Here is a 23,705-nt window from a genome sequence, read left to right on the forward strand (position 1 = left end):
AGGAGGGCCAAGTGTCATTTTCTAATAGCATTTTCTCTGCAGAACTCTTCACACAACTGAAAGATGAGAAGTGGTGGCAATTTCCCACAAAATCCCAGCAGACTTTATCATTCCTGTTTACAAATATTGGACCCTTCTTTTCATCATCTGGGACTCTTTTTGGTTTTTCCTTCACTCAGGGCATTTTATTCATCCTCTTTCAGGGATTAATGATTCCTACCAGATGGGAATCTTTCGAATCCTCGCTGGGCTCCTTCACCTAGGCAACGTGGGGTTTACCTCTCGGGATGCTGACAGCTGCACGATCCCTGTAAGTTGTGAATGAGTTTAAAGGATATAGTGACGCTCTATTGTGACGCTTCTGTGTTTTTTGGTTGGGTGTCTCTTTGGTTTGTAGAGGCCCCCATGCAAACTAGGGCCAGTACAAAAATAGAAGCAACTTCTTTTTTAGTTCTAGATTGGAATGACATGGAATGACTGCTCTTCCCTTTCTAGATCCCTGTCAGAGGCTCTCCATATTATTTCTGAGGCTCTCTTGACTCCCTGATGAATTCACAAATGGTCTTTTCTAGGAAACTCTTCCAGACATGCTAGCTTAGAAGTCCTGAGAGGGTGGGTGAGTGTCTGTACTCCCACTACAAATGGTCCCGTGATGTGTCAAGGATTTTTGCTGGAATTCTAACTCTAGTTTGATGAGAAATACCAAACTGATCCAAATATCCACAAAGCGAACATTTCACAGAATACGCCATCTTACTGGGCTGTCCAGAGCAGACCATACTATACAGACGGGGGAGAAGGTTCAGCAAATTAATGGCTCCAGGGTTTTCCTGGTCATTGCTGCAGGAACCTTTCATCTCTTACCATTCTAGAAGCAAGCAGCGAAGTGTCTATATGGTGTACGCTGAGTGTAGCTCCTTTCTCTGGTCATTGAAGATAGTCCCATTTATCTCTCTCCCACAAAGGCTTCCTGCAGGTGACAAACATGTCTCCTGACAGTGGGAAACAAAAAAGGGGCTGATTTGTCTTGCTCTTGTGTGTTTTTTCCTTGGGATCACAAATGATAGAAGCTTTTTTTCTTATCAGGCCCTGAATTTTTATTAACGAGCCAGGCAGCGTTTATTTTCCTTCTCCTGCTCTCCAAGCTGCAGCAATTCCAGTTTCTCCCTTCCTCGTTTGTGCTTGCTGTCAGTGCTCAAGTGCCCATGCTAGTAGTCTGGGATGTATGACAGCATGTTCTGTGTCAGGGCATAGCTGATGAGTCTACTTGCTTTGACACCACATTCTGAATCGAACTGAGTCTAACTGAATCTGAATCTAGTTTCACAGCAGCCATCAACAGGGTTGACCCCATGGTGTGTCTTTAAATGGGCTCTTCTTGGAAACAGTGCATCAAGTAGTGCTTCTAGGTAGGAAACTTAGGAGGGGCACAGGCTACCCCTTCTATGGTCAGTGGCATGACATTTCTGCTAATGTCATTAGAGATCTCTGCCTAGAATTTGGCCCATTATGTCAAAGCAGAACATGAATATTTACCCTTTTGTTAATGTCAGGACTCGTGCAGTATTTCTTAGATTTTTGACCCTATTTTAAGTCTCTGAAGAATGAGCAGCAGCACCAGTGACGAAATCAAGCTGCTGAAAGCCTGTCCAAGTAACAAAATCATCTTTGCATTGGCAGAACTGAAACTTACTATGATGACCGTTGCTGTATTGCAACTAAATTGTACTTTGAACCTTTAAACCTTGAAAAAAGCAGCAAGGGAGCATGTTTATTATTGAGGTACTGAATGACTTTGTTGTGTAAGAGACTCTATTGTCACTATGATATATGGAGCTTTAAGAACTGTAGTTACTCTGATTACGCCTCCTTTCAGTCTTGACATGTTTTAAGTCGCCGATTTCAGGAAGATGTGCCAGTTGGAAGCAAGTGCAGTTGCAGTTTTGGATGTAGATGAATTAAGGACGTAATTAGTCTGGGTGTAGCTTGTAAACAAGGATCTTCCCGTTGTTATAGCTTGGTTATTCTGTTATTATTTTGTCGTCTTCTTGTTCCAATACATTTAGAGTCATTATCGGCAAACTGAAAGACATCCTTAGTTAACTGGAATTTGATGCTGTAAAAGTGTAGTGTGCCACAAACACTTCAAAAAGAAGGAAGGGGCAGGGGCTGAAGGTCGGAAAGTAAAACTGAGAGATCATTACGGTATTGGCCTTAAGTGACCAGTTGTCTGTAGGAGAAGAAATCCCTTTGGTCCTGTTTCTTGTCAGCTGACTATTGAGCTACACTGGTGTGATCAGTGAACCTGAAAGTGGTGAGGCTAGGGAAATTTTTTATTAATGGGAAAGATCTGTACTATTATTTGATATATAAGGTGATGGTTTACTTGGTAATGATTAGGTGTGGGGTTCCCAAGCCCATAAGCAGCACTTGACTGAGATACTGCAATATAGAAGTATGGGTGATCAATTCAGTGTTTTATTCTTATGGCAGAAAATCTGACTATCTCAGGTATACAATTCAATGTGAGAGTTAAATGACATCTTTTAACATGCTTGACTGTTTTATATTTCTCCCCAGAATTCAGTGGGGAAAAACCTTTTTTGATGTTTATATCTGAGACCAGGTTTCTAAAGCCCTTCCTTTTTTGCCTCCGCTAATACTTGACTTTTGACTTTGATAGAATTTCATTGATCTCTCACTAGCACGGTTATATATGAGTGTATGAGAATGTTGCCCAGATTACTGCTCCTATATTTTATACTTCTTCCTCCTAAACACACCCACCCCTCCTCTTTTTTATTTCATCCAGTTTATGCAATTGAAGCATGCCCTCTCAGGTACTATATACAAATACTGTCAAATAGGGGTAAATACATATGCGCTGTATAGATTCTCTGGTTTCTATGTCAAATCAGAGTTTATGATTGTTTTAGCTCAGTAGATAATGACTCCAAAAATTAGTCACCACGTGAAAACTTTTGTAGCTCATTTCTTGTTCAGGTTGTGAATACTCTGCATGGGGATCAACCCACAAACATGCACTTAGAGGAAATTATGTTGCTATTTCTGTGATTACGCTAATTTACTAAAGTATCTGAGTGCGAGACACAAGTCAGTAAATAGATACAGAGAAAGGAAGAGGCGTGAAAACATAATTGTTGCAGCTGAATTTTAGATTACTTCATAACAGAAAAATCCACTGACATTAAATGTGCGATATTGGTAATATTGTTTTAAAGACCTAAGGAGATTATTTTTATTTTAGCCCAAACATGAACCCCTCACCATCTTCTGTGACCTCATGGGTGTGGAGTACCAAGAGATGTCCCACTGGCTTTGCCATCGGAAGCTTGCTACTGCCTCTGAGACCTACATCAAACCAATTTCCAAACTGCAGGCCATCAATGCCAGGGATGCTCTTGCCAAACATATCTACGCTAAACTCTTTAACTGGATTGTTGATCATGTGAACAAAGCTCTGCATTCTACTGTAAAGCAGCATTCTTTCATTGGCGTATTGGACATTTACGGGTGAGTCTTCTGTGCATAAGTATCGTACTGCAAGAGGGTAGCCTATGAGCTGATGTCAATTTCTTTAGCACATGTATTGGTTCGTGGTGAAAACCATGAAAAAAAAATGGTGACTAGTTACTCTGATTAAAAAGGTAGTAGTGAGTTATTAGGTGGTGGTTTTGACACACCACCTAGGACCTGTGTCCTGGCTTTCAGATTAGGCATTCATAGTTGAATCTTGGACGTTAGCAAGTTTGCCATTGGTAGCTCATTGACATATCACAATGGGGAAAAATTACAATATATAGATATGCTTGTGCTTAGACTTTCATATTGATCCAAATATTAGTTTAGTCCAAATATTTGGGTTAAAGTTTGTTTTTAAAACCAACAGTATGTAGAATATGCCATATTCCATTCTGCTTCATATAGCTTCCACTTTTCTGCTGATGGTTTAATAAATGGCATCTGGTTCTTCCCCTTTGCATGCATCTGAGTTTGCACTGTTGCTCATCTCCTTTCTGGGCTCTCTTTTAGTCTTTTTTTTTCTTGTTTTTTTGCAGCAGCTGCTGTAGCACTTTTCCCTCTGTTCTGGAGAGTTGAATGTACATTCTCTTCCGAGGCTGCTCTGTAGGTTGGGCACTACGGAAGCAAGGATGGTTAACATGCTCCCCAGGAACCATGAGCATCACCACATTGACACTCCTTTAGCAAGGAGAAAGTGTCTCAGAATTGCTCCTGGCACTGGGGTGTCATTGCCCCATCTGTCCTGTGACTTTGTTGTGTCATGTTTATACTCAGTATAACCTACTGAATGCCACTGATTGTTCTTTGTAAATATGATTAGAGAGATGATTTAAAATTACAGAATCATTTATTACATCTTTACATTGTGGTAGTAACTTTGAATGTCTTGGTTTTGCAGGTTTGAGACATTTGAGATAAACAGCTTTGAACAGTTTTGTATAAACTATGCCAATGAAAAACTGCAGCAACAGTTCAATATGGTAAGTAGGAAATTATTGGCACCTCTTCCCTCCACTTCCCTTCTCCAAAATGTGTTCTACTAATTAGATCCTCAGTGTCTGAGATGAATTCCTTCAAAATAACAACCAGATGTCTTAGATGTGGGGCTTAGAGTGGAATGGGAGGAGAATCAAGAGCAGTGGTTCCCAACCTTTTCTCTGCCATGGCACACCTTGATATCTTTAATTATTTTGAGGCCCACCAACATATTGTCTCCAAATGAACTCGCCCTCTTATTGCCTCGGTTTAGGCTGTTTACAACCCTTTATTATTCACCATCTGTATAATGCAGTTTGTGATGTTAGAGTCTAACATCATTAACTGTATTGAACAGACTGTGACAAGTATTTTCAGTTGACTCGCATATTTTACACGAACAAGGCCCCAGTTCTGCTCCATCGCCACCCAGACCCTACCAGTTCTGCCTCCCCAGCTCCCCAGCCCCAAGCTCACACCAATTCTGCCTCACCAGTTCTGCGCCCTCCCAGCTCCTCCATCCCACCAGTTCAGTATCCCCAGCTTCCCCACCTCACACCCAGCTCCCACCCTCTCCCAGTTCAATCCCCCTGCCTCACTTCTGCTTCTCCTGGGGTTCGTCCCTCTCCCAACCCTGGGGGGTTGCAGTGGGGTTCCCAGTCATGTTCCAGGCTGGAGGGGGAAGCTCCAGGGCTCTTCCCCCCCACCCCAGCTGGCAGATGCAGGGGAGGGAGGGACATAGGAGCCAACGTATTGCTCACTGGAAGGGAGGGGAAGAAGAGGGAGATTGAGCTCTGATTGGTTGCTCTGCCCCTGGAGGAGGTGGGGTAATGAGACAGCCAATCAGAAGGTGGCTTCCTCCTTCTTTTCCCCCTCCCCCACTCTGCAGAATTCAGATTTGCTATCTTAATCTCGCCTTGGGGAATGGAATGTGATGCATGCATAATATTTGAAAGGGGCCTCATCCCAGAGAGCAAAAGTACAGAAATGGGATCCAGCTCCAACACTAATTAAAATACAAGGGAAGGGTTTTTTTTGTTCTCACATGTAGTTTTTCAAAAAATTCCGCAGCACACCTGTTCAGGCCTGATGGCACACCGGTTGGGAAACACTGACTAAATAGCAGCTACTCTGGGCGTATTTTAAATTCTTATCATAGTAATAGATTTAAGACAACATAAGCTTTGCTCTGCAATTAAGTTGCTGAGACTGCTTGTTAATAAGAATACTATGCAGATGAGTTTGGAGCCAGTCATATCTGTATATCTTCCAATGCAAACCTCTTCAGTGGTTGCACCGAGCAGGCATTCACTTCTGGAACTCTGCCACTTTAATTTTCTTGGTTTATGGTGTACATTGGCATGATTTTTAAGAGTACTGCCACTTCTGAACATTGAGTCAGCAGGGTGAGAGGAGCCTCTTTATTCTTCCTTCTTCAGAGAGCACTCCATTTTAACAGATAACAACCCTGTATCCTTAGCCAGAGTTATAGTTTGTAATTATGTATTTTATCTGTATAAAGATAAACAGAGTGATTTATGCCAGGTCCTAAATGTCAGCAGCATTGCTAGATTCCATTAGAGTCAAAATGCAAATGTACCTCAACAGTGCTTGTGTTCTGGGAAGCTGGATCCTAAGCCATGAGTACATGTCCCAGCCACACAAATTACTGAGCACTCGCAAGTGAACTATCTATCAGAAATGAAGTTGAATATTCCCACTTCAAAGTGTCCACAATATTATCATAGTGTTGCTGATGCTGTTGCTACAGAGGGTCACAGCTTCCCAAGGTTTTCCTCTATGCCCTGCTTTTAAGATATTTCAAAGGTTTCTCATCCTTATAGCAAAGATTCTGTCACTGAGGGGGATCCCAAGGAGTCAGTCTTGTGACACAGACTACTTTCACCCTTATTCTATTTCCTTCCTTACATGGCAGCAGCAAACCCTGCACTCACATTATGGCTGAGAGGATGGATGGTCTTTTCTGTGGCTGCTGCTGTGCCCCATAATGAGCTCCAAGAGGTTACCAAACCAGTGTTTGTTCCCTGCACCCAGAGGGCCAGAGTTTCTCCTGCATCCAGTTTAGATTGGATGCAGCACAAATTGGGGACCCATCACAAACTGGGGGTTGTTCAGAACTGGCTGGGTGATTATGGTCCTCATAGTCAGCTGGGGATACTACAGTACATCACAGTTTGGCTACTCACTCCCTTTCCTAGTATGTCCTCTGCCCTGGGGGCTGTAGGGAATCATAGAATATCAGGGTTGGAAGGGACCTCAGGAGGTCATCTAGTCCAACCCCCTGCTCAAAGCAGGACCAATCCCCAATTTTTGCCCCAGATCCCTAAACAGCTCCCTCAAGGATTGAACTCACAATCCTGGGTTTAGCAGGCCAATGCTCAAATCACTGAGCTATCCCTCGCCCCCTCCCCCCTCCACCCCGAAGGTGTGGAAAGTGGAATCGGCAACTGCTGTGCAGTTGTGTAAGAAAACAGAACTTTATGGAATCAGGAAATCTCATGAAATTAAAAGAAAAGTTAAAATGTGGCACTACCAAAAGTTTACAAATAGGTTACCTGGGTATATCAGTACCTTAGCAAATACAGAACTTAACTGTATATCTATAGGTGAGAACATGGCTCAAATTCACCCTGACTACTTCTTCAATAAAATAGGTTTTGCATTTAGCAATCGGCCACAATTTTGTGCTGTTGTGCACCTGCAGTTTGTCATCCTTTTATGGTACTGTGAATCAGGAAAGATCAACACTGAGCCATCAACAGAATCATATTCGCAAACTTGGCTAGTTCTACCATAACCATCTGCATACTTTGCCTTCTTACATTTTCAGATTTGAAAAATTCATTTATACATTCCTTGAAAGGATTCAGTTCTACCCTCAGGTACTCACATGCATCTCCCATTGGGTAAGTGGGAAATGCATTAGTGTATTTTGGGGCAAAACTGGGTCCAGAAAGGTGAGTAAAATTCAAGTTAAAAGGCATTGTAGAATCAGAAACAAGCCCCAATGTGACTGGAACTTGACACTCAGGTGGTAAATTGAGCTGTTGTTAATAGAGAGATTTTTTCACCAGATGATTGCTAATTCTTTTAAAGTAAAATGATTGTTTTTACATATAGGGTTTGAATAACAAGTAAGTGTTTCCTCAATAAAACTAGATCATTAGGGTGACCATATTTCCTTATGCTGAATATGGGACACCTGGTAAAATTACTTGTATTCAACTGCAGTCAATCATAACTATGCAGTACAAACGTTCAGATTAACATTAAGTCGACTGAGCCCGTGTTAAAAAGAAATACTGTATAGTTGGATTCTTTTATTTACCTTCTTATCTTTAAGGCTTTAGGGCTCACATGGGGAGAGGTGACACACACACACTCCTGTACGCCTCTCTCTCACAGGGGCTGACCAACCGACCCAACCCTCACCCCCCTTGCTCGGTGCTTTCTGCTTTCTCTGCCTGGCTGGGCTCCAGGACAGACCAGTCTCTCCTGGTACCTGACGCCACATCTTCCAGAGGCAACACCTGGAGAGGGGGCATGCAGCATCACATGCCCCCTCTCCCCAGATTTCTGCTAGGGTTCACACCAGAACGTGGCCAGCAGCAGGCTTTTGGCACTATGCAGGAGGGAAAAGATGGTAGCTGCTTCCAGTGGCAAGGGGGGTGGGGTGGGGGGATGACCTGGCCCTTATCTTTGCAGAGCTCATCTCTTTTCCCACCTCCACCCCCTCACTCCCCTGTGGCTGGAAGCCTGCAGGGTTAGGGTGAGAACAGTTTGGAAATTGCTTCCCACCCCCGCCACTCCAGAGCTTAGCTGAGGGGGGCGGAAAGGCTTCCTCGTGCTAGCGCTGTGCGGGGCTTCGTCACACGCAGAGCTTGGCTCCTCCTGGCCAACGCCCTGGGCCACAGGGTCTTGGGCTTTCCTGGGCGCCAGAGGCAGTAGGGGAAGAAAAGAGCCTGTTGGTGAGCTGAGCGCTCCGTCCAGGGGCTGGTTCTCCGCACAGCGTTGGGAGCGGGACGTGCTCAGGGGAGGAGGGCAAAAGGGCAAAGCAGGGAGAGCACAGTGTGAAGGGGAGCACATAAAGGGCTGATAAGTGGGCAGCAGAGGCAACATGTAACCAGCTGGCGCCTGTCCGCACACACCAGCCACCGCAGCAAGCAGCCAGTGCCAGCTGGAAACGGGATGGGGAGGAGGTGGGCCCTGCTGTCCGAAAGCCAGCGCACAGCAAGGGGCTGCGCTGATGGACCAGCATGGAGAGCGGCCAGCCCCATGTACTGCATCTTCCCCACCACCAGCCTTGCACACCCAACCCAATTATTGGCCAGTGAACCCCTCCACTTACCACTGGTGGGCAAGTAGCTGGTGAGCAGGGATCTGGCCAGGAGCAGGACCTGCCCGTACTGAGGTGGGGGAAACAGAAAACGTGGGACAATTTGCCCATTTTTAAGAAAAAGTTGAGACACTTGCAGGAGGACTTAAATACGGGACTGTCCCTTTAAAAATGGGACATCTGGTTACTCTATATAGATCATTCAGTTTCCAGTGAGGAATTATCTTACCATGTAATGTCAGGGTTAAGTGCCTAAAACGTAGCGTAGCTCCCATGATCTGCTTCTAAGGAGTGTCTATATTTAAGGTCATTGTGTAAGGCTTAAGCTAATGAAATAAAAAGGATGAACTACTTTGTCAGGATAGTTTTCTGCTTTCTTACTGGTGTGTGCTGGAGATCTAGAATGCACTGATAGACTTCTACATTGAATTAAGAGGGCAGTCAAAGATAACCTTGAGGGTGTTGTGTGTCTTTATCTAGACTAAAATTACATGTCTCTTAAATAGTGTCACAAATGATTATATTTATTAGAATATATTCAGAATTTGTCTTTTTCTGAGTCGGAGCAATTATATAGAGAGCTGAGCAAATAATGAATTTTTCCATTTGGGAGCCAAACCAAAAAATCCAGGGTGGGGGAGGTTTGATTTAAGCCCAAACACATTTTTTGTCAAATCAACAAACTAAAAAAATTTGTTTATAATCAACTGAAACATTTTTGGGCAATTTCAAAACAAAAAAAATCAGTTTTTTGTTTTGATTTGTCATTTTTGGTGTTTTTTTCTTTTGGCTAAATGTGAAAATGTAATGTAGTTTGTTATGAAAAGTTGAAACAAAACATTTCAAAATGGAGTGTTCAAATTTTTCATTTTTTCCCCAAATGAAAGTATTTGTCAAATTCGACTTGAAGTTGCAAATAGTTTTGGAGCCCCCAAAATGCATTTTTTGGCAAAATTTCTATTCACCAAACAAAAATTTCACCCAGCTCTAATTATATGTATTACAATTTAGTTGAGATAAAAATATAGTTTAAACTGAGTAAAACAAACAAAAAATTTCCATAGGATTTGTTTATTTTAAAAAGAATGACTGTAGATTGACCAAAGTTTGCATGTGTAATATTTACTATTGGGATTTTTGTTCTAAAACTTTCACTTTGCTTTCTGTGAACATTCTGTTAGGGCTGTGTAATTTTTTTATTATATCTTCTATGAAATAATCACTAAAATAAAACTGTTACATTTTTTAAGTTTGAACATAACACCATTTGAGAACAAATGAATCTCAAAATAGTCTCTCAGTAGTAGTAAACATGCAAAAAATTATTCAGGTTTTTTTGTGCAAAATAGGGCAATTTTAATAAAACCGTGAGAATTTGAAAATCTCAAATTTCAAGAATTTCAGCTTTCTTTATGAATATTTTTGTGGGACATTAATTTACCTATCAGAACTGCTGTCCCTGTACTTGAGTATCTTATTTGTTTTCAAAGACATCTGGCACAGTGTGGAAGAAGCAAATATATGTGTTTGTATCTCTCTCTCTCTCTCTCACACACACACACGCTCGCACGTTCACAGATAGCACTATAATAGATTCTTTTTAGGAGTGAGTAAGGAAAAAGCCAGGCTTTGCTCTTAAATAATGTTTTAATTTAGTCTGCATAGGCCAGGAGAACGGGGTTAATTTGCCTTTCTTCCACTTGTTTATTAAATGGTTTGGCTCAGCTTTAACTTTTATGTCATTGAATGGCTAGGTTTAATGTACCATGAAGAAAACAAGTTAACAGAAGGCAGTGTATTTGGCCTGAATTTTCATTCACAGATTTTTTTTTTTCCGCATAGCATGTCTTTAAGCTGGAACAAGAGGAATATATGAAGGAACAAATTCCATGGACCTTGATCGATTTCTATGACAATCAGCCTTGCATTAATCTCATAGAGGCCAAATTGGGCATCTTGGATCTGCTAGATGAGGAATGTAAGGTACGTGTTCAAATGACTTTACTTCTATACTGAAAGATACACTGGTCTCCTGTTTCTGTTATCGTTTTGCAGTGCTTATGGGAATAAAGTCACCTACACTTAACGATTGTTTTGATGCTTTGATTTTAAAGTTATCTGGAGCAGTTAAGAAGAGATTTGGCAACTACTGGAGAACAAAAGACAAGCATAATCCGGCCTTTCCTCTAAATCCACATATATGTAGGTCCCGTCCAGGCTCTGATCATCTCATGTCTTGACTGTTGTGACTCCCCATCATTCTTTTTGTTCTACACCTGTTGTCTTTTATCATATGCTAAGATTATGAACTGTTTGGAGCAGGGACTCTCTTTTTATTACATGTGTGTACAGTGACTTGGGGCTTCTCCTTGATGAGTCATTACAAACAACTAATAATAATGGATATGCTCTGACCTGGTAAGCCTGTCTTTAATAAGCTGTCTTGTGTATAATACATGACTTTTTGCTTCCAGATATACTGCACTGAAACACCGTTGATAGAATGTATTTATCTCTACCTTCTCTTTTTTCCTTTCCCCCATTCTATTCAGAGTGTCTGTAACTTGGGTAGAGCCTGCTCCCAGAAACATTGCTGAGAGTCGTCCCAGTGGTGCTACCTGCAGTAATAAACAGCACGCTCAGTGATAACTGCTTGTAGCGTCAGACCCATAATTAGTTACTGGCTTTTCATCTTCAATTTAGCAGAGGGCTTAAGTTTGAAGTAGAATGCAAAGTGTTGTCCCCCATTATCACAGAACCATTTTTCTGGTATTATTCACCTCTAAAAGGTCCACAAGATGGTGCAAATGGTGTTTTATATTCTCTTATGTAGATGCCTAAAGGATCAGATGAGTCTTGGGCCCAGAAATTGTATAATACACATTTGAATAAATGTGCACTCTTCGAAAAACCACGTATGTCAAACAAAGCTTTTATCATACAACACTTTGCTGACAAGGTAAGGATTTTTTTTCCTTTGCAATATTTGCACATAACTCTGTGTACAGATCTATATTACTTCTATGTCAAAGTGAGAATTATTTAGGGTGTTCAGTATAAGCCACAATTACCAGCAGTAACTTCTGGCTCTGAATGCAGCACATCCCTGAAAACCACTTTGTACTTATATAGCCAAGGATGTCAGCATGCTTGAAGTCTCAGAACACCCCTCTGCGGTGTAGATATTATTATCCCCATCTTTCAGATGGGAAACTAAAGCAGAAAGGAGATGTGACTTGCACAGGATCACAGAGCAAGTGTATGGCAGAGGTGGGAAGATGAAAAAGCTCTCCCAATTCCTAGTTCCATGCTTTAACTGTAGACCATCCTTCCTCTAAAAGATTACACCTTAATTTGTTTATATACCACAATGTAATATTGCAATGCCAGTTCTCCTATTGTGTATTTCTACTGCATGTTTATGTCAATATCTGCTCAGTTGAACAGTCACCATAACACAACCTCATTTTGCTGTCATTTCAATGTGCTGACAACAAAGAGAGTCCAACACACTCCTCTTCTTGTCACTGGAGCAACATGTGCTTTTTCTTTTTTTTCACCTGGTGAGTGAAAGCAGCTGTGTTTAATGACCTGGAAGACAAAGTAGGTCATTGGCATGTATGTTGCTAGTCTGGTTCTTACCAGATGCTTAAATTTACTGAGTAGCCTAGAAAATTAACTAAAAGAAAAATGTTTTTTTGAAAGAAAAATTGGAGTCTTCATGTGAAGGAGTTAAATTCTGAGTTAAAGTGACGCTATATTGAGGAAGGCTGGATGAGGATTTTGCTCTCATACAACCCAAAAGAATTTTCATTTATAATATTTATAGGAGCTATGTGGCTATATTGGTAGTTCAACATGTGCTAAAGAATAACAGCATCATGTCAGAATCAGCAGGATTTGTGGTCTTTACTTGACCTTACTTTGTTTCCTCGCATGTACTTGAATTTATGCCTAGAAAAGGTGAGCCTCTGCTTTGCCTCTGTTCTCCACCATGTCCTTGATAATAGCAAATAGTTAAGAGAATGCTTATGCTTGATGCATGAGCCATTTCTCTGCTGGAAATCATGAAAGAGCAAAAAGATAAAGCATTAAACTCTTTACATACTGTAAAATACATTGAGCCTGGCTGTTTAAAATATGCTTTGAACTCTGTACTGAATAGTATAGTTTGGGTTGGGGAAGTCCCAGGCTGTGGCAGTCATAAGCACATGTAAGACTGAGGAATTACCAGTGTTAAGTCATTTAGTCTTTCATATATGTACAAGTTAACATATACAAACATTTTGGAACAGTGCGGTGGGTGTGGGGGAGAACCATAATATGGGCCTTAGCTGGCAAGGTTTGTAAACTGGGTTGTTCTCTGGAGGAATTCATAGAGCTCTTTGCCTCCCTCTAGTGGTATTTTTTTCAGCTGGGAAGATTCATTTTAATATTACGAAGTTAAGGTGAAATTCAAAATAGGGCTTAAATGGTAGATGGGTTTTGTGTGGGCCCTGTCCACAGAGGTGAAGTTCACCTTAATAAATATTGTAGCGACTTGATCAGAGTTTGTTCCATAATGGCTAATGAGCATTGAGAGCATTGTTTTTGTGTAGAGGAATTTCGGGATTTATTTTTGCCACAGCTATGGGAATAGTTTTAATGCCAGTGTGTTACAAAATGGGTATGGCGAAGTTCTCAATGAAGAGAAGAGGACTGTGGGCAGATGCTCCATCCATAGACATGTAGCTTGGAGAGACAAAACCAGTGAAGTTCCTTTTTGAAAGAGGGCATTCATCTCCAACTCTTGATCCCAGTCCTATTAATAGCAAAGTTACTAAAGAGGTCATTCTTTTTCAGTGAACATTTAGACTGCTGCTGATGCAACCCCTGTTTTCCTGGGGTTAGTTTGAGAGAGGCACATAAATAAATATCTCTTACTATCTCTGTATTTTTAAAATACCTATTCTGTGGATTTGGGGCAATTGGTTTTCTTTTCCCCCATTCTTAAGTCAGGTAAGTCATCTCTGTTCAGTTTTAGTTTGAGGCCTGTGGCCTTTTTTTGAGTCCAAGAGAGTCAATCTTCCTGCGATAGAAGAATGAATTAAGAAGTGGGTATCATTATCATTTATAGAGTCTGTCATCTTTTGAATACATACCTTCAATTACTTTTGAAGACAGCTGCCTATTTGAATGCAGATGAAGATCTTTGTGCAGCTGACTGTAGCAGTGTGACCAGTTTTACCTATCTCATGAGATGGGTTATCTGTTTCTCAGCGAGGTCTGGCTTTTATCTAATTTTACAGCTATGTTAACTCAAGCACAAGGGGGTGAAGTGGCTCAGCCCAGATTCTGGCTTTTAGCCTGTATAACCGCTCAATCACACTGTCTCAGCAAAGGCATCTCTGTACATGTGCACTTTGTCTTGTTTAATACAATTGCAGCAGTTATGCATATGTTATGGTTTAAAGTTCCATTTTTTATTAGAAAGTAACCTTTCTTACAAGCAGTGTTTGTCATGCAAGCATGTATTCAGTGACTGATATTTTAAACAACATTAATAGTAAACTTTTTAATTTCACAGGTTACAGCTGGTGAATCCTGCAAAAATGAACTCCTAATGAGTTTTTGTAGAAAAAAATCACATTTTTGTATTTTTAGGTGGAATATCAATGTGAAGGTTTTTTGGAAAAGAACAAAGACACAGTTTATGAAGAACAAATCAAGGTCCTAAAATCAAGTAAGGTTAGTGTTGAGGATTGATTTTTTTTTTCCCCTGACATGGGATATCAAGTTAAGGGTCAGCTTTTTTTATATAAGCGTTAAAAATGAAAGTTGTTCTCCCCCCCATGCCCCCGAGTCTAAATGGCCCTCTCCACTTGGGTATAGTTTCTATTTATTTAGTTGTTTGTACGTATTTAGAAAGCTATGGGACATGATCTCACTCCCATTGAAGGCTGTCTGTATTTAACCATAGATTTTAATGGAATCAGATTGGAAAATTTGTTTTGAAAACCACAAATTAGAAATTGGCTTGGTATGTTTGCTGCTTTGCTGCTTGGAATATTTTTTTACTTTTAGCCTTACATGAATTTTCAATAAATTTTCACTGTAAATTTGCTCGGGCTTTTTGGAAGATATCAAGGGATCCTGATGGATCAGAATAGGCTTGATTGTTCCCTTGTAAACTGCACACCTTTGATTTTTAAATGTTTTGTGAAAACAGAATTTTCTTGTGTGTCCAGACCAATTAAACGTAAACAACTACACCTCTACCCCGGTATAACGCGGTCCTCGGGAGCCAAAAAATCTTACCGCAATATAGGTAAAACCACATTATATTGGGGTAGAGGGATTAGAGTTTACAAAGACATAATGTGTTTTGAAAATTTTACTAGGAAAGATATTTTTATTCCTTTAGGATAAAAATGTTTGTACACTTGCGAACTAAATCATTTTTGTTAGTAGGGGTAGAGGGTCTCAGGTGGGGGCGCAGGAGGGAGGCAGGAGCCGAGCAAAGTGGCGGTGGCAGCAAAACTGCCCAGCCCGGCGGAGTGCGCAGCACCCCCTGGCTGGGGCATGGGAGGGAGGCAGGAGCTGAGTGAAGCGGCGGTAGCGGCAAAAGTGCCCAGCTTGGCAGAGCACGCAGCACCCCCTGGCCGGGGCACGGGAGGCACGGAGCCAGGGCCGGAGCACAGACCTGCCCCCTCTGGCAGCAGGCACCCGGGCTGGGGCATGAACTTCCAGCCATGAGCTGCCCGCCGGGACACCGCAGCCTGGCCGAGCCCCACCACGCTGCCCCTGCACGTCTGAATCGACCCCATTCCCCTTCCCCCCGTGGCCCCATTATCCAACCTCTCGGCCCCGGCCTGGCACCCTTAACACGCCGCTCAGAGCAGCATGTGGGAGCCAGACACGCTGATGCGCCGATCCACCGGAGCGCACAGCCCCCCCCCCCCCCCCCCAGAGCGCTGCTTTACCGCGTTATATCCGGATTCGCGTTATATCGGACCGCATTATATCGGGGTAGAGGTGTATACAAGAAAGCCAGGTTGCCCCTATGTACCTCTTCCTAAAGCCAAATCAAAATGAGAACCCAGTAAAGCAGGAAAATCTACACTGGCTGATCCTTGACGGTGTTTTTTATTTTTAAACTCCATGGGACTATCCCATTTAAAAAATTTAAAATATTACACCAAGGTATAATGTGTGACATGCTCACTGTTGGAGAAGAGCTACTTTCTCTTAATGGTAGGAATGCTAGCTATTTCTCTTCTGAAATGAAAATGCAAGTACAAAATGTACTTCCTGATGGCAGCTATTGGGAATTTGCTAGCTGTAGAGCTCCAGACAGGTTGAAATAGTACCCATACAATCATTAATGCAGCTGATAGGCATCCCATGGGAAATTCCTATATTGTGTCATTTGTTTACATCCTGAATTGGCATACCAAGTTCAAATATCTAAACTTTTTATGGAATGAGAAGTTACAAACATTTTCTGTTCAGCAATGTTTCATTTCAGGTCAATGTTAACCTCTGGTCATGTGAGCTGCTGTGGTGCCTCCTGGGAGTTGTGGTTGTGGATCTGTCATGCCCCTATTCTCCCCTCTTGGCACTGCTGCCCAGCCACAGTGCATCAGCCACAGGAAGAGACTGTCAGGCATCATGGGGATCTAGTCTGGCTGGGGAGCATGGTCCACAGAGAAGAATGGGGGCATGAGGGATCTGGACCTATAACTCTCATAAAGTATGGTGCCAGCTCAGGCAGATGCAGAGATTAATGTCAGCTTGATCCAGTCCCACCTGAAATGAAATGTTTTGATTTTCCCAATGGAAATTCCACCAAAATCAATTTTTTCCTGCAGAAACTTTAGATTTTGGTGGAAACCCCATTCTCCAGTGGAAAAATGTTTCTTTGGAAATTTTTCACGCAGCCTTAATTATTAATAACTCTTCACAGTAGCTTTTGATTTTCTGGTTTAATTCCTGATTTTAATCTACTTTTGTTGTTGTTGCTGTTGTTTTCTGGGTTCGCCATACATATTCAACAGAAGGTAAACCTAAAATCTAGTGCATCACTTATCATTCTAATAATTGCTTACCTCTGCATCATTACAGCTTCTAGAGATTTATGATGATGTGGAGAAAGTTTGGTCTATTCAAAGTGCACGGCACGCATGCTTCCCTAGAAGGGCTATGTAATGCACAACTTGAAATGTTAGCCTGCTCTAGAAATTAGTCCATGGCACTTATTCGAGCATGTTTTATTCCAGTGCATGTAATATATGAGAGTTCTCAGTTTTCATGCTTGCTGCTGGCATGTGTTAGCAGCATGTCTGTGAGATCAACTGTAAAATTCATGTGGAAATGAAAAATGCTTGCTTGTTTCCTACCACATGATTGTCTGCCCTTTGAGCCATGTTTTTTATTTATCTCTTTGAGCACTGCCAGTGCCCTGTGAAACCGAGAGAGGTGCTGAGCCAGGAAAAAACAATGAAGACTCCCTCAGTAGTGCCCTATTCATATGTACAATCTTTAGTTTGAGCCTTCAGTTCCAATGGTAAAGAATTGCCATGTATTGCCCCCATTTCCACACATGATAGCAGATGATGCCTTAGAAAATGGTGACTTTTAAATTCAGTTGAACATTTTTACACTCAGACCTTCACCTGAGGGGGATAGTGAGCCTCAATATTTGATTTGATTCCTTAGAAACGCTGGCCCATCAGCAATGCAGAGCCAAGGAAGGACACACTCTTTTGTGTTAATGCCAGTAGCAGACTCATCTGGATGAAGCTTATTAAGATTCAAATCACAATTGGCTTCCTTACTTAACTGATATAGACCCACACAGTTTGTATGAAATGGCTTGGATATGTCTTTTAGATATCTAGGTAGTTGATATTAATCTTTTTCTATTAGTTCAAGAATTTCAGATTTCTTCTGGCCCCCATATTGTAACTTTATATCGCCCTGGGCAGCTGCATCCTTTTTAAAACACATGATGCTATAGAAATGGCATGAATGTTGAGCTAGCAGACTGCATCACTCTGGTACAGTTCACTCTGGTACAGTTGCACGGACTGTTTCATTGATCATGGTGCACACTCATCAAATTTGATAAGGCAACTAGTGATCGTTCCTTGTGAGCCATACTTAGCTAATTGCTTTATGTTACTGAAAATGTAACGTTCCTATTTCTTGGGAATAAGAGAACACATGCTAGTTTAAAGATTATTCATTTATAGGTAAAAGGGCTCAGGTTTCCTTATTCTGGCAATGTTTCTGAGGTGCTACACGTTATCTACCTGGAAGCATTATCTGTAGTTACCTGTATAGTTACTATTGTTTCAGGTTGCTATTATAGCAGAGTTACATTTTGTGATCATTGTCATTTACAGTTGCTGTGAGGGAGGGAAGGGGACCAGAGCTGGGTCCCAGAGGTTGCTTGGAAAGACTGTGCAGGTTCTTTCACCATTCTTTATGATTGCCAGATAGAGTGGATCTTCAGCCGGATAAATCCATCCTCTTTCTAGCTGATGGGTGTATTTGAAAGCTGCTAGACCGGAGTTCTCTGTGGAGCCTTTTGGGCCATTCAGTCTCCTTGCTCAGCTAGAGAGGAGCCTGAAACACTACTGGAATGTCAGAGGAGGCTTTCCTGATGTTCTCTTTTAGCATCCAAGCTGTCCTATACAGCAGCAGTTCTACACTGAGAAAGCATCTGTAGCAGTGTGTCACAGGGCAGGCCTGCTGGGCAAGTGTGGCACTGCTGGTGCTGCCTGCCTCAGTTTCCCCTCACCCAGGTTTTGTCTGTCCCTGAGATTCCCATGGTTCAGCACTTTCATCTGGGTTACTCTGAGTCCAATCCCCCTTCAAGGTAACAAGTTCAAACAAAAAGTACTTTCTCCCCACTTGGGCTCCTCTTCAGTCTGTCCCGGGCTCATTCCCCAGTCCCTTCTGGGTTACTTTTCAGTCTCAGTCTCTGTCTCTGGGATGGAGCCCTGACTTCCAGGCTCCTTCCCTGGAGTCCCCTCAGTCTCCTGCAGGCCATCACTCAGAGCCTTCCATGGAACCCTACCCACTGTCTGGGGTTTCACACTCAAACTGAGTTCTCAGCCCTTTCAGTGAAATCACCCAGCTAATCAGGACCAGCTGGGGGAAGCAAGGGGGGTGGGATGGCTAATGTGCCAGAGCCCAAATACCCTTAAAGGGACTGGTAACCTGTGACAGTGTCACAGACTGGCTGAGCTGTGAAACTATTGCTGGCTCTATGCACAAGACTCAAGTCAAGCCAGAATTTGATGCCAAGACATCCACAAATACAAACAATTTTATCATTAAATCAGCACAGGCTTGGACACACCATGTTGTTCATGCATGTGTGTGCTCTTGCTTACTCTGTCCCATCTCCCCCCACCAAAAGAAAAGAAAACTGCTTACAGAAAATGAGCTAGGATTCTAACCATCTTAGATACTTATAGAAGATAATACCATTCATTCTTTGTACTTCAGCATCAGTACTCTGCTATTTCCATCGGAGGATCTTAAGCAGCACTATAAATAATCAATTAAGTCTAAAACCTGTCTGAGGCAGACTAGTACAATTATACCGATTTCTAGATTAAATGGTTTGTTCTCTGTGTCACGGTCACACAGACACTCAGAGTTAGGAAAAAGAACCTGGCATCCTCATTCTCAGACCCCCTGCATGACCCTTAGACAGCACTTCTTCCCTTCTAGAATACTCACCCCCTGATCCTGAGAGGTAACTTGTTTTTCCTACTTCTCCACCAGTTTAAGATGCTGTCAGAGTTGTTTCAGGATGAAGAGAAGGCCCTTAGTCCCACCTCAGCAACCCCTTCAGGCCGCACGCTGCTGTCTCGCACTGCTGTAAAACCCGCCAAGGCCAGACCAGGCCAAGCAAGCAAGGAACATAAGAAAACTGTGGGACATCAGGTGAGTTGAACCAGTGACTAATTTCATTAGAATAATCTTTTCCCCTCCCCTTATAGTGTCATACTGTGCAGCGGTTTCTTGTGATCACTGCTCAGGAGTGTTGGTTCAGACAGAAAGGCCACCATCATGGCTCTCAGCAATAGGTTCGGCTCATCCCACTACCTTTTTCTTTTTAAGTGTTGTGGAATCTTTAGCTTCCATCAGGCATCACCAACAAATGGGCAGTAAGACATTGATTAAGGATCGGACACCAGGATTGCTAGAATATTGATAGAAATCTTCAGCAAAAACTATGCAATCCGTGTAAGAGAAGTAGGCTATGTTTGAGCATTTATACTGCTTCAGTTTTTTTGTGGGTGGAGTACCTCACGTTCATGTATGATACTTTCATGAAGACCTGCTCTCCCAGCCTTGCATGGCCACGTAAGAAAGCAACAGTTTACTGTACACAGCAGTATAGGATGGCTGCTCTTAAAGAGGACTTGCTCATCTAACTCTGACAGTAACCATTAGGATTGCTTATAGCTTACAATTTGGACTGTATACAGTGTTAGGGCCAGATAAAACACACAGTTAGGGCGAGATTTTCAAAAGAACTCAACGCCCAAACTAAGTGACCATGTTTTCAAAAGAGCTTAGCATGTTGGATGCTCAGCTCCTGTGAAAATCTGATCCCTGGTTACCCTGATTTTCCAAGGGTTCTGAGCTCCCACCAACTTCACTTGAAGACAGTGGGTGTTCAGCACCTCTGAAAATCTGCCCCGAAAGTATAAAGTCCTTACCCTAAAATATCTAGATGTATATATCAAAATTAAAAAATAAATATGCCAATCAGCATGACCATAAAGCAAATCTCCTGCCCCATCACTTTCCACTTATCAACAGTTACAAAGCCGGATTAAACAGATGTCTTGCACTATGACTTAAAACTTGCCAAATTTAGGCTTTGGCAAACTCTGTTTCAGAGTGGGACCCTGCCCTGAGAAAGTCCGGCCACTCACCTACTGGGGATCTAATAACTGCCAGAAGCAGAGCACAGGACAAAAAGTGGTTTGTTGGCACTGTCAGTCCTCAGTTAGTGTTTTATAGATGATTGACAGCACCTCAAATTGCGCACAGGAACAAACAGAAGCCCTGTTCATCGTTTGGAGTCCAGGTTTATATGCTTGTCAGCCTCCACCACTTTATTAGTGAAGAGCCACATTCTGCATTGGCTGAAACATCTGAGTGGCTTTCAGGGATAGTTCCAGGTAAAGCCCATTCCTGTAGGTCCGGCTTTTCAGGTGTACCACACCAAGTGATAATCTAGATACTGGTGTATGGTGCCTATATAAGCATGGGGAACTGTGACAAGGTCCTTATTAGAAAGGCAGAGCTGCAGCCCCTGAGCCAGCCAGAGATGATCCAAAGTATTCAAAGCCACTGTGTTTCTTGGGAATCCAGGACTAGTGATGGATCCAATAAGACCCTAAGACTGAAAAAGTTGAAACAACAGGCTGGCTTACCTCCAAAAAAGTGAACAGTCACCAACCACCTATCAGTTTCTAAAGATCTTTCCTCTGGTAGAAATCTGTTTTGCATCTCTTTCATCTGGATTGATTTTAAACCAGCTGGGAAAAAGTGTCTATTGTGATATTTTAACATGCCTGTTCAGATTGTTGCTGATTTCAGACACAACATGCAGATTTGGGTGCTAGAATTTATGCTGCCTATGTAAAGGTTCAATACAGAATGTATTCCGTTGTTAGTATTTAACCTCACATTTGGATATGTTGTTGCCCACAAAATAGAATGTAGTTAGAAATTCAAAATAGCTCAGTCTTCCAGCTCCTGCAGCTTGTGTGGTTACACTTCAACTCAAGCATTTGTGTATCGTATGGCAGTATGATTGCCGTTGATTCAACAAGAGTGTTGCAGTGTATATGAATTGCTTCGAAGAACCACCAGAATTTGTAGTATGGATGCATACACTGGGGCAGCACATAACCAAACTGCTTTATTGCAATTTGTCTTTATGCTGGATTTTTCAAGACAACCTCTTTTATCTAATAAAAAAAGTTCCCCTTCGAGATCATTTCAAACAAGACTGAATTTCATCGTATTCTGATTTCCTTTTTGTTGTTTTTTTTTCTTTTTCTTTTTTACAGTTTCGGAACTCTCTTCATCTGCTGATGGAAACCCTTAATGCTACAACTCCACACTATGTGCGTTGCATTAAGCCCAATGACTTCAAGTTTCCATTCACGTACGTTGGTTCATAAATGGTCTCTGAAAACACAGTATACAGCAGCAGAATAGTGTATCCTGAAAGCATTGGGACACACATAATAATAGCAGATGTTTGGGGCTGAATGGAGAGAAAATTATTAGCTGACAGCTTTGTAGTTCTCCTTTATGCTGTCTGAGAAGGATACCCACAATTTCATGATTTTCCATTTAGAATTTGATTCAAAGCTTGCGCTGCTGAAGAATCTGTACTCATGACAACTTCTTTGACTGAAATCTGCTAGTTTGCATTTCTAATGTTGTCACCATTTCTGAACTTGGGTTCTCGTACAAAACTTGGCTAGAGCTTCACTTAGAAAGTCTGCCATTTGACAGATGTTTTGTTTTTTTATATAGGTTTGATGAAAAGCGGGCAGTTCAGCAGCTCAGAGCTTGTGGTGTTCTGGAAACTATCCGGATCAGTGCAGCTGGCTTCCCCTCAAGGTAGGTTTGCCGTTTCTCAGATTGTTTTCAGAAGAGGCATTTTCACTGTGAGAGGTTTCCGTTGTATGGCTAACACCCTTTCTGTTTCTTGGTACAGGTGGACGTATCAAGAGTTCTTCAGCCGCTACCGTGTCCTGATGAAGCAAAAAGATGTCCTTAGTGACAGAAAACAGACATGCAAAAATTTGTTGGAGAAGCTGATTCTGGTAGTAGAATTGTAGCTTTTAAAACCTATAAATTAGGGCTATCAATTAATCACAGTTAACGCACGCGATTAACTCAAAAAAATTAATCATGATTTTAATTGCACTGTTAAACAATAGAATACCAGTTGAAATTTATTATATATTTTGGATGTTTTTCTACATTTTCATATATATTGTATTCTGTGTTGTAATTGAAATCAACGTGTATATTATTTTGATTACAAATATTTGCACTGTAAAAATGATAAACAAAAGAAATAGTATTTTTCAATTCACCTCATACAAGTACTGCAGTGCAATCTCTTTACTGTGAAAGTGCAACTTACAAATGTAGATTCTGTTTGTTTGTTATATAACTGCACTCATAAACAAAACAATACAAATGTAGATTTTTTGGAGGGAGTTACATAACTGCATTCAAAAACAAAACAATGTAAAACTTCAGAGCGTACAAGTCCACTCAGTGCTACTTCTTGTTCAGCCAATTGCTAAGACAAACAAGTTTGTTTACATTTACAGGAGATAATGCTGCCCTCTTCTTATTTGCAATGTCACTGGAAAGTGAGAACAGGCATTTGCATGGCACTTTTGTATCTGGCATTGCAAGGTGTTTGCATGCCAGATATGGTAAACATTATACACCCCTTCATGCTTCGGCCACCATTCCAGAGGACATGCTGATGATGCTCATTTAAAAAAAAAATTTGTTAATTAAATTGTGACCGAACTCCTTGGGGGATAAGTGTATGTCCCCTGCTCTGTTTTACCTGTATTCTGCCATATATTTCATGTTACAGCAGTCTCGGATGAGCCAGCACACTTTGTTCATTTTAAGAACATTTTCACTGCAGATTTCACAAAACGCAAAGAAGGTACCAATGTGAGATTTCTAAAGATAGCTACAGAACTTGTCCCAAGGTTTAAGAATCTGAAGTGCCTTCCAAAATCTGAGAGGGACAAGGTGTGGAGCATGA

The 23,705-nt window shown here is 41.7% G+C and overlaps 1 protein-coding gene across 5 annotated transcripts in view; it reads left to right on the forward strand.

The window, feature by feature from the left end:
• The window catches only part of MYO5A (myosin VA), a 218,794-nt gene that overhangs the window by 140,632 nt on the left and 54,457 nt on the right, over nucleotides 1-23,705 (forward strand). For all 5 annotated transcript variants that reach the window (XM_073303845.2, XM_073303846.2, XM_073303848.2 and 2 more), the window contains 10 exons: nucleotides 204-310; nucleotides 3,269-3,534; nucleotides 4,442-4,523; nucleotides 10,718-10,858; nucleotides 11,709-11,834; nucleotides 14,519-14,602; nucleotides 19,655-19,816; nucleotides 21,964-22,061; nucleotides 22,439-22,525; nucleotides 22,623-22,731. In XM_073303845.2, coding sequence (XP_073159946.1) covers nucleotides 204-310; nucleotides 3,269-3,534; nucleotides 4,442-4,523; nucleotides 10,718-10,858; nucleotides 11,709-11,834; nucleotides 14,519-14,602; nucleotides 19,655-19,816; nucleotides 21,964-22,061; nucleotides 22,439-22,525; nucleotides 22,623-22,731 — 1,262 coding nt within the window. The remainder of the gene's footprint in view (nucleotides 1-203; nucleotides 311-3,268; nucleotides 3,535-4,441; nucleotides 4,524-10,717; nucleotides 10,859-11,708; nucleotides 11,835-14,518; nucleotides 14,603-19,654; nucleotides 19,817-21,963; nucleotides 22,062-22,438; nucleotides 22,526-22,622; nucleotides 22,732-23,705) is intronic.

Source organism: Lepidochelys kempii, chromosome 10, assembly GCF_965140285.1.
Source record: "Lepidochelys kempii isolate rLepKem1 chromosome 10, rLepKem1.hap1, whole genome shotgun sequence".
Taxonomy (NCBI): domain Eukaryota; kingdom Metazoa; phylum Chordata; order Testudines; family Cheloniidae; genus Lepidochelys; species Lepidochelys kempii.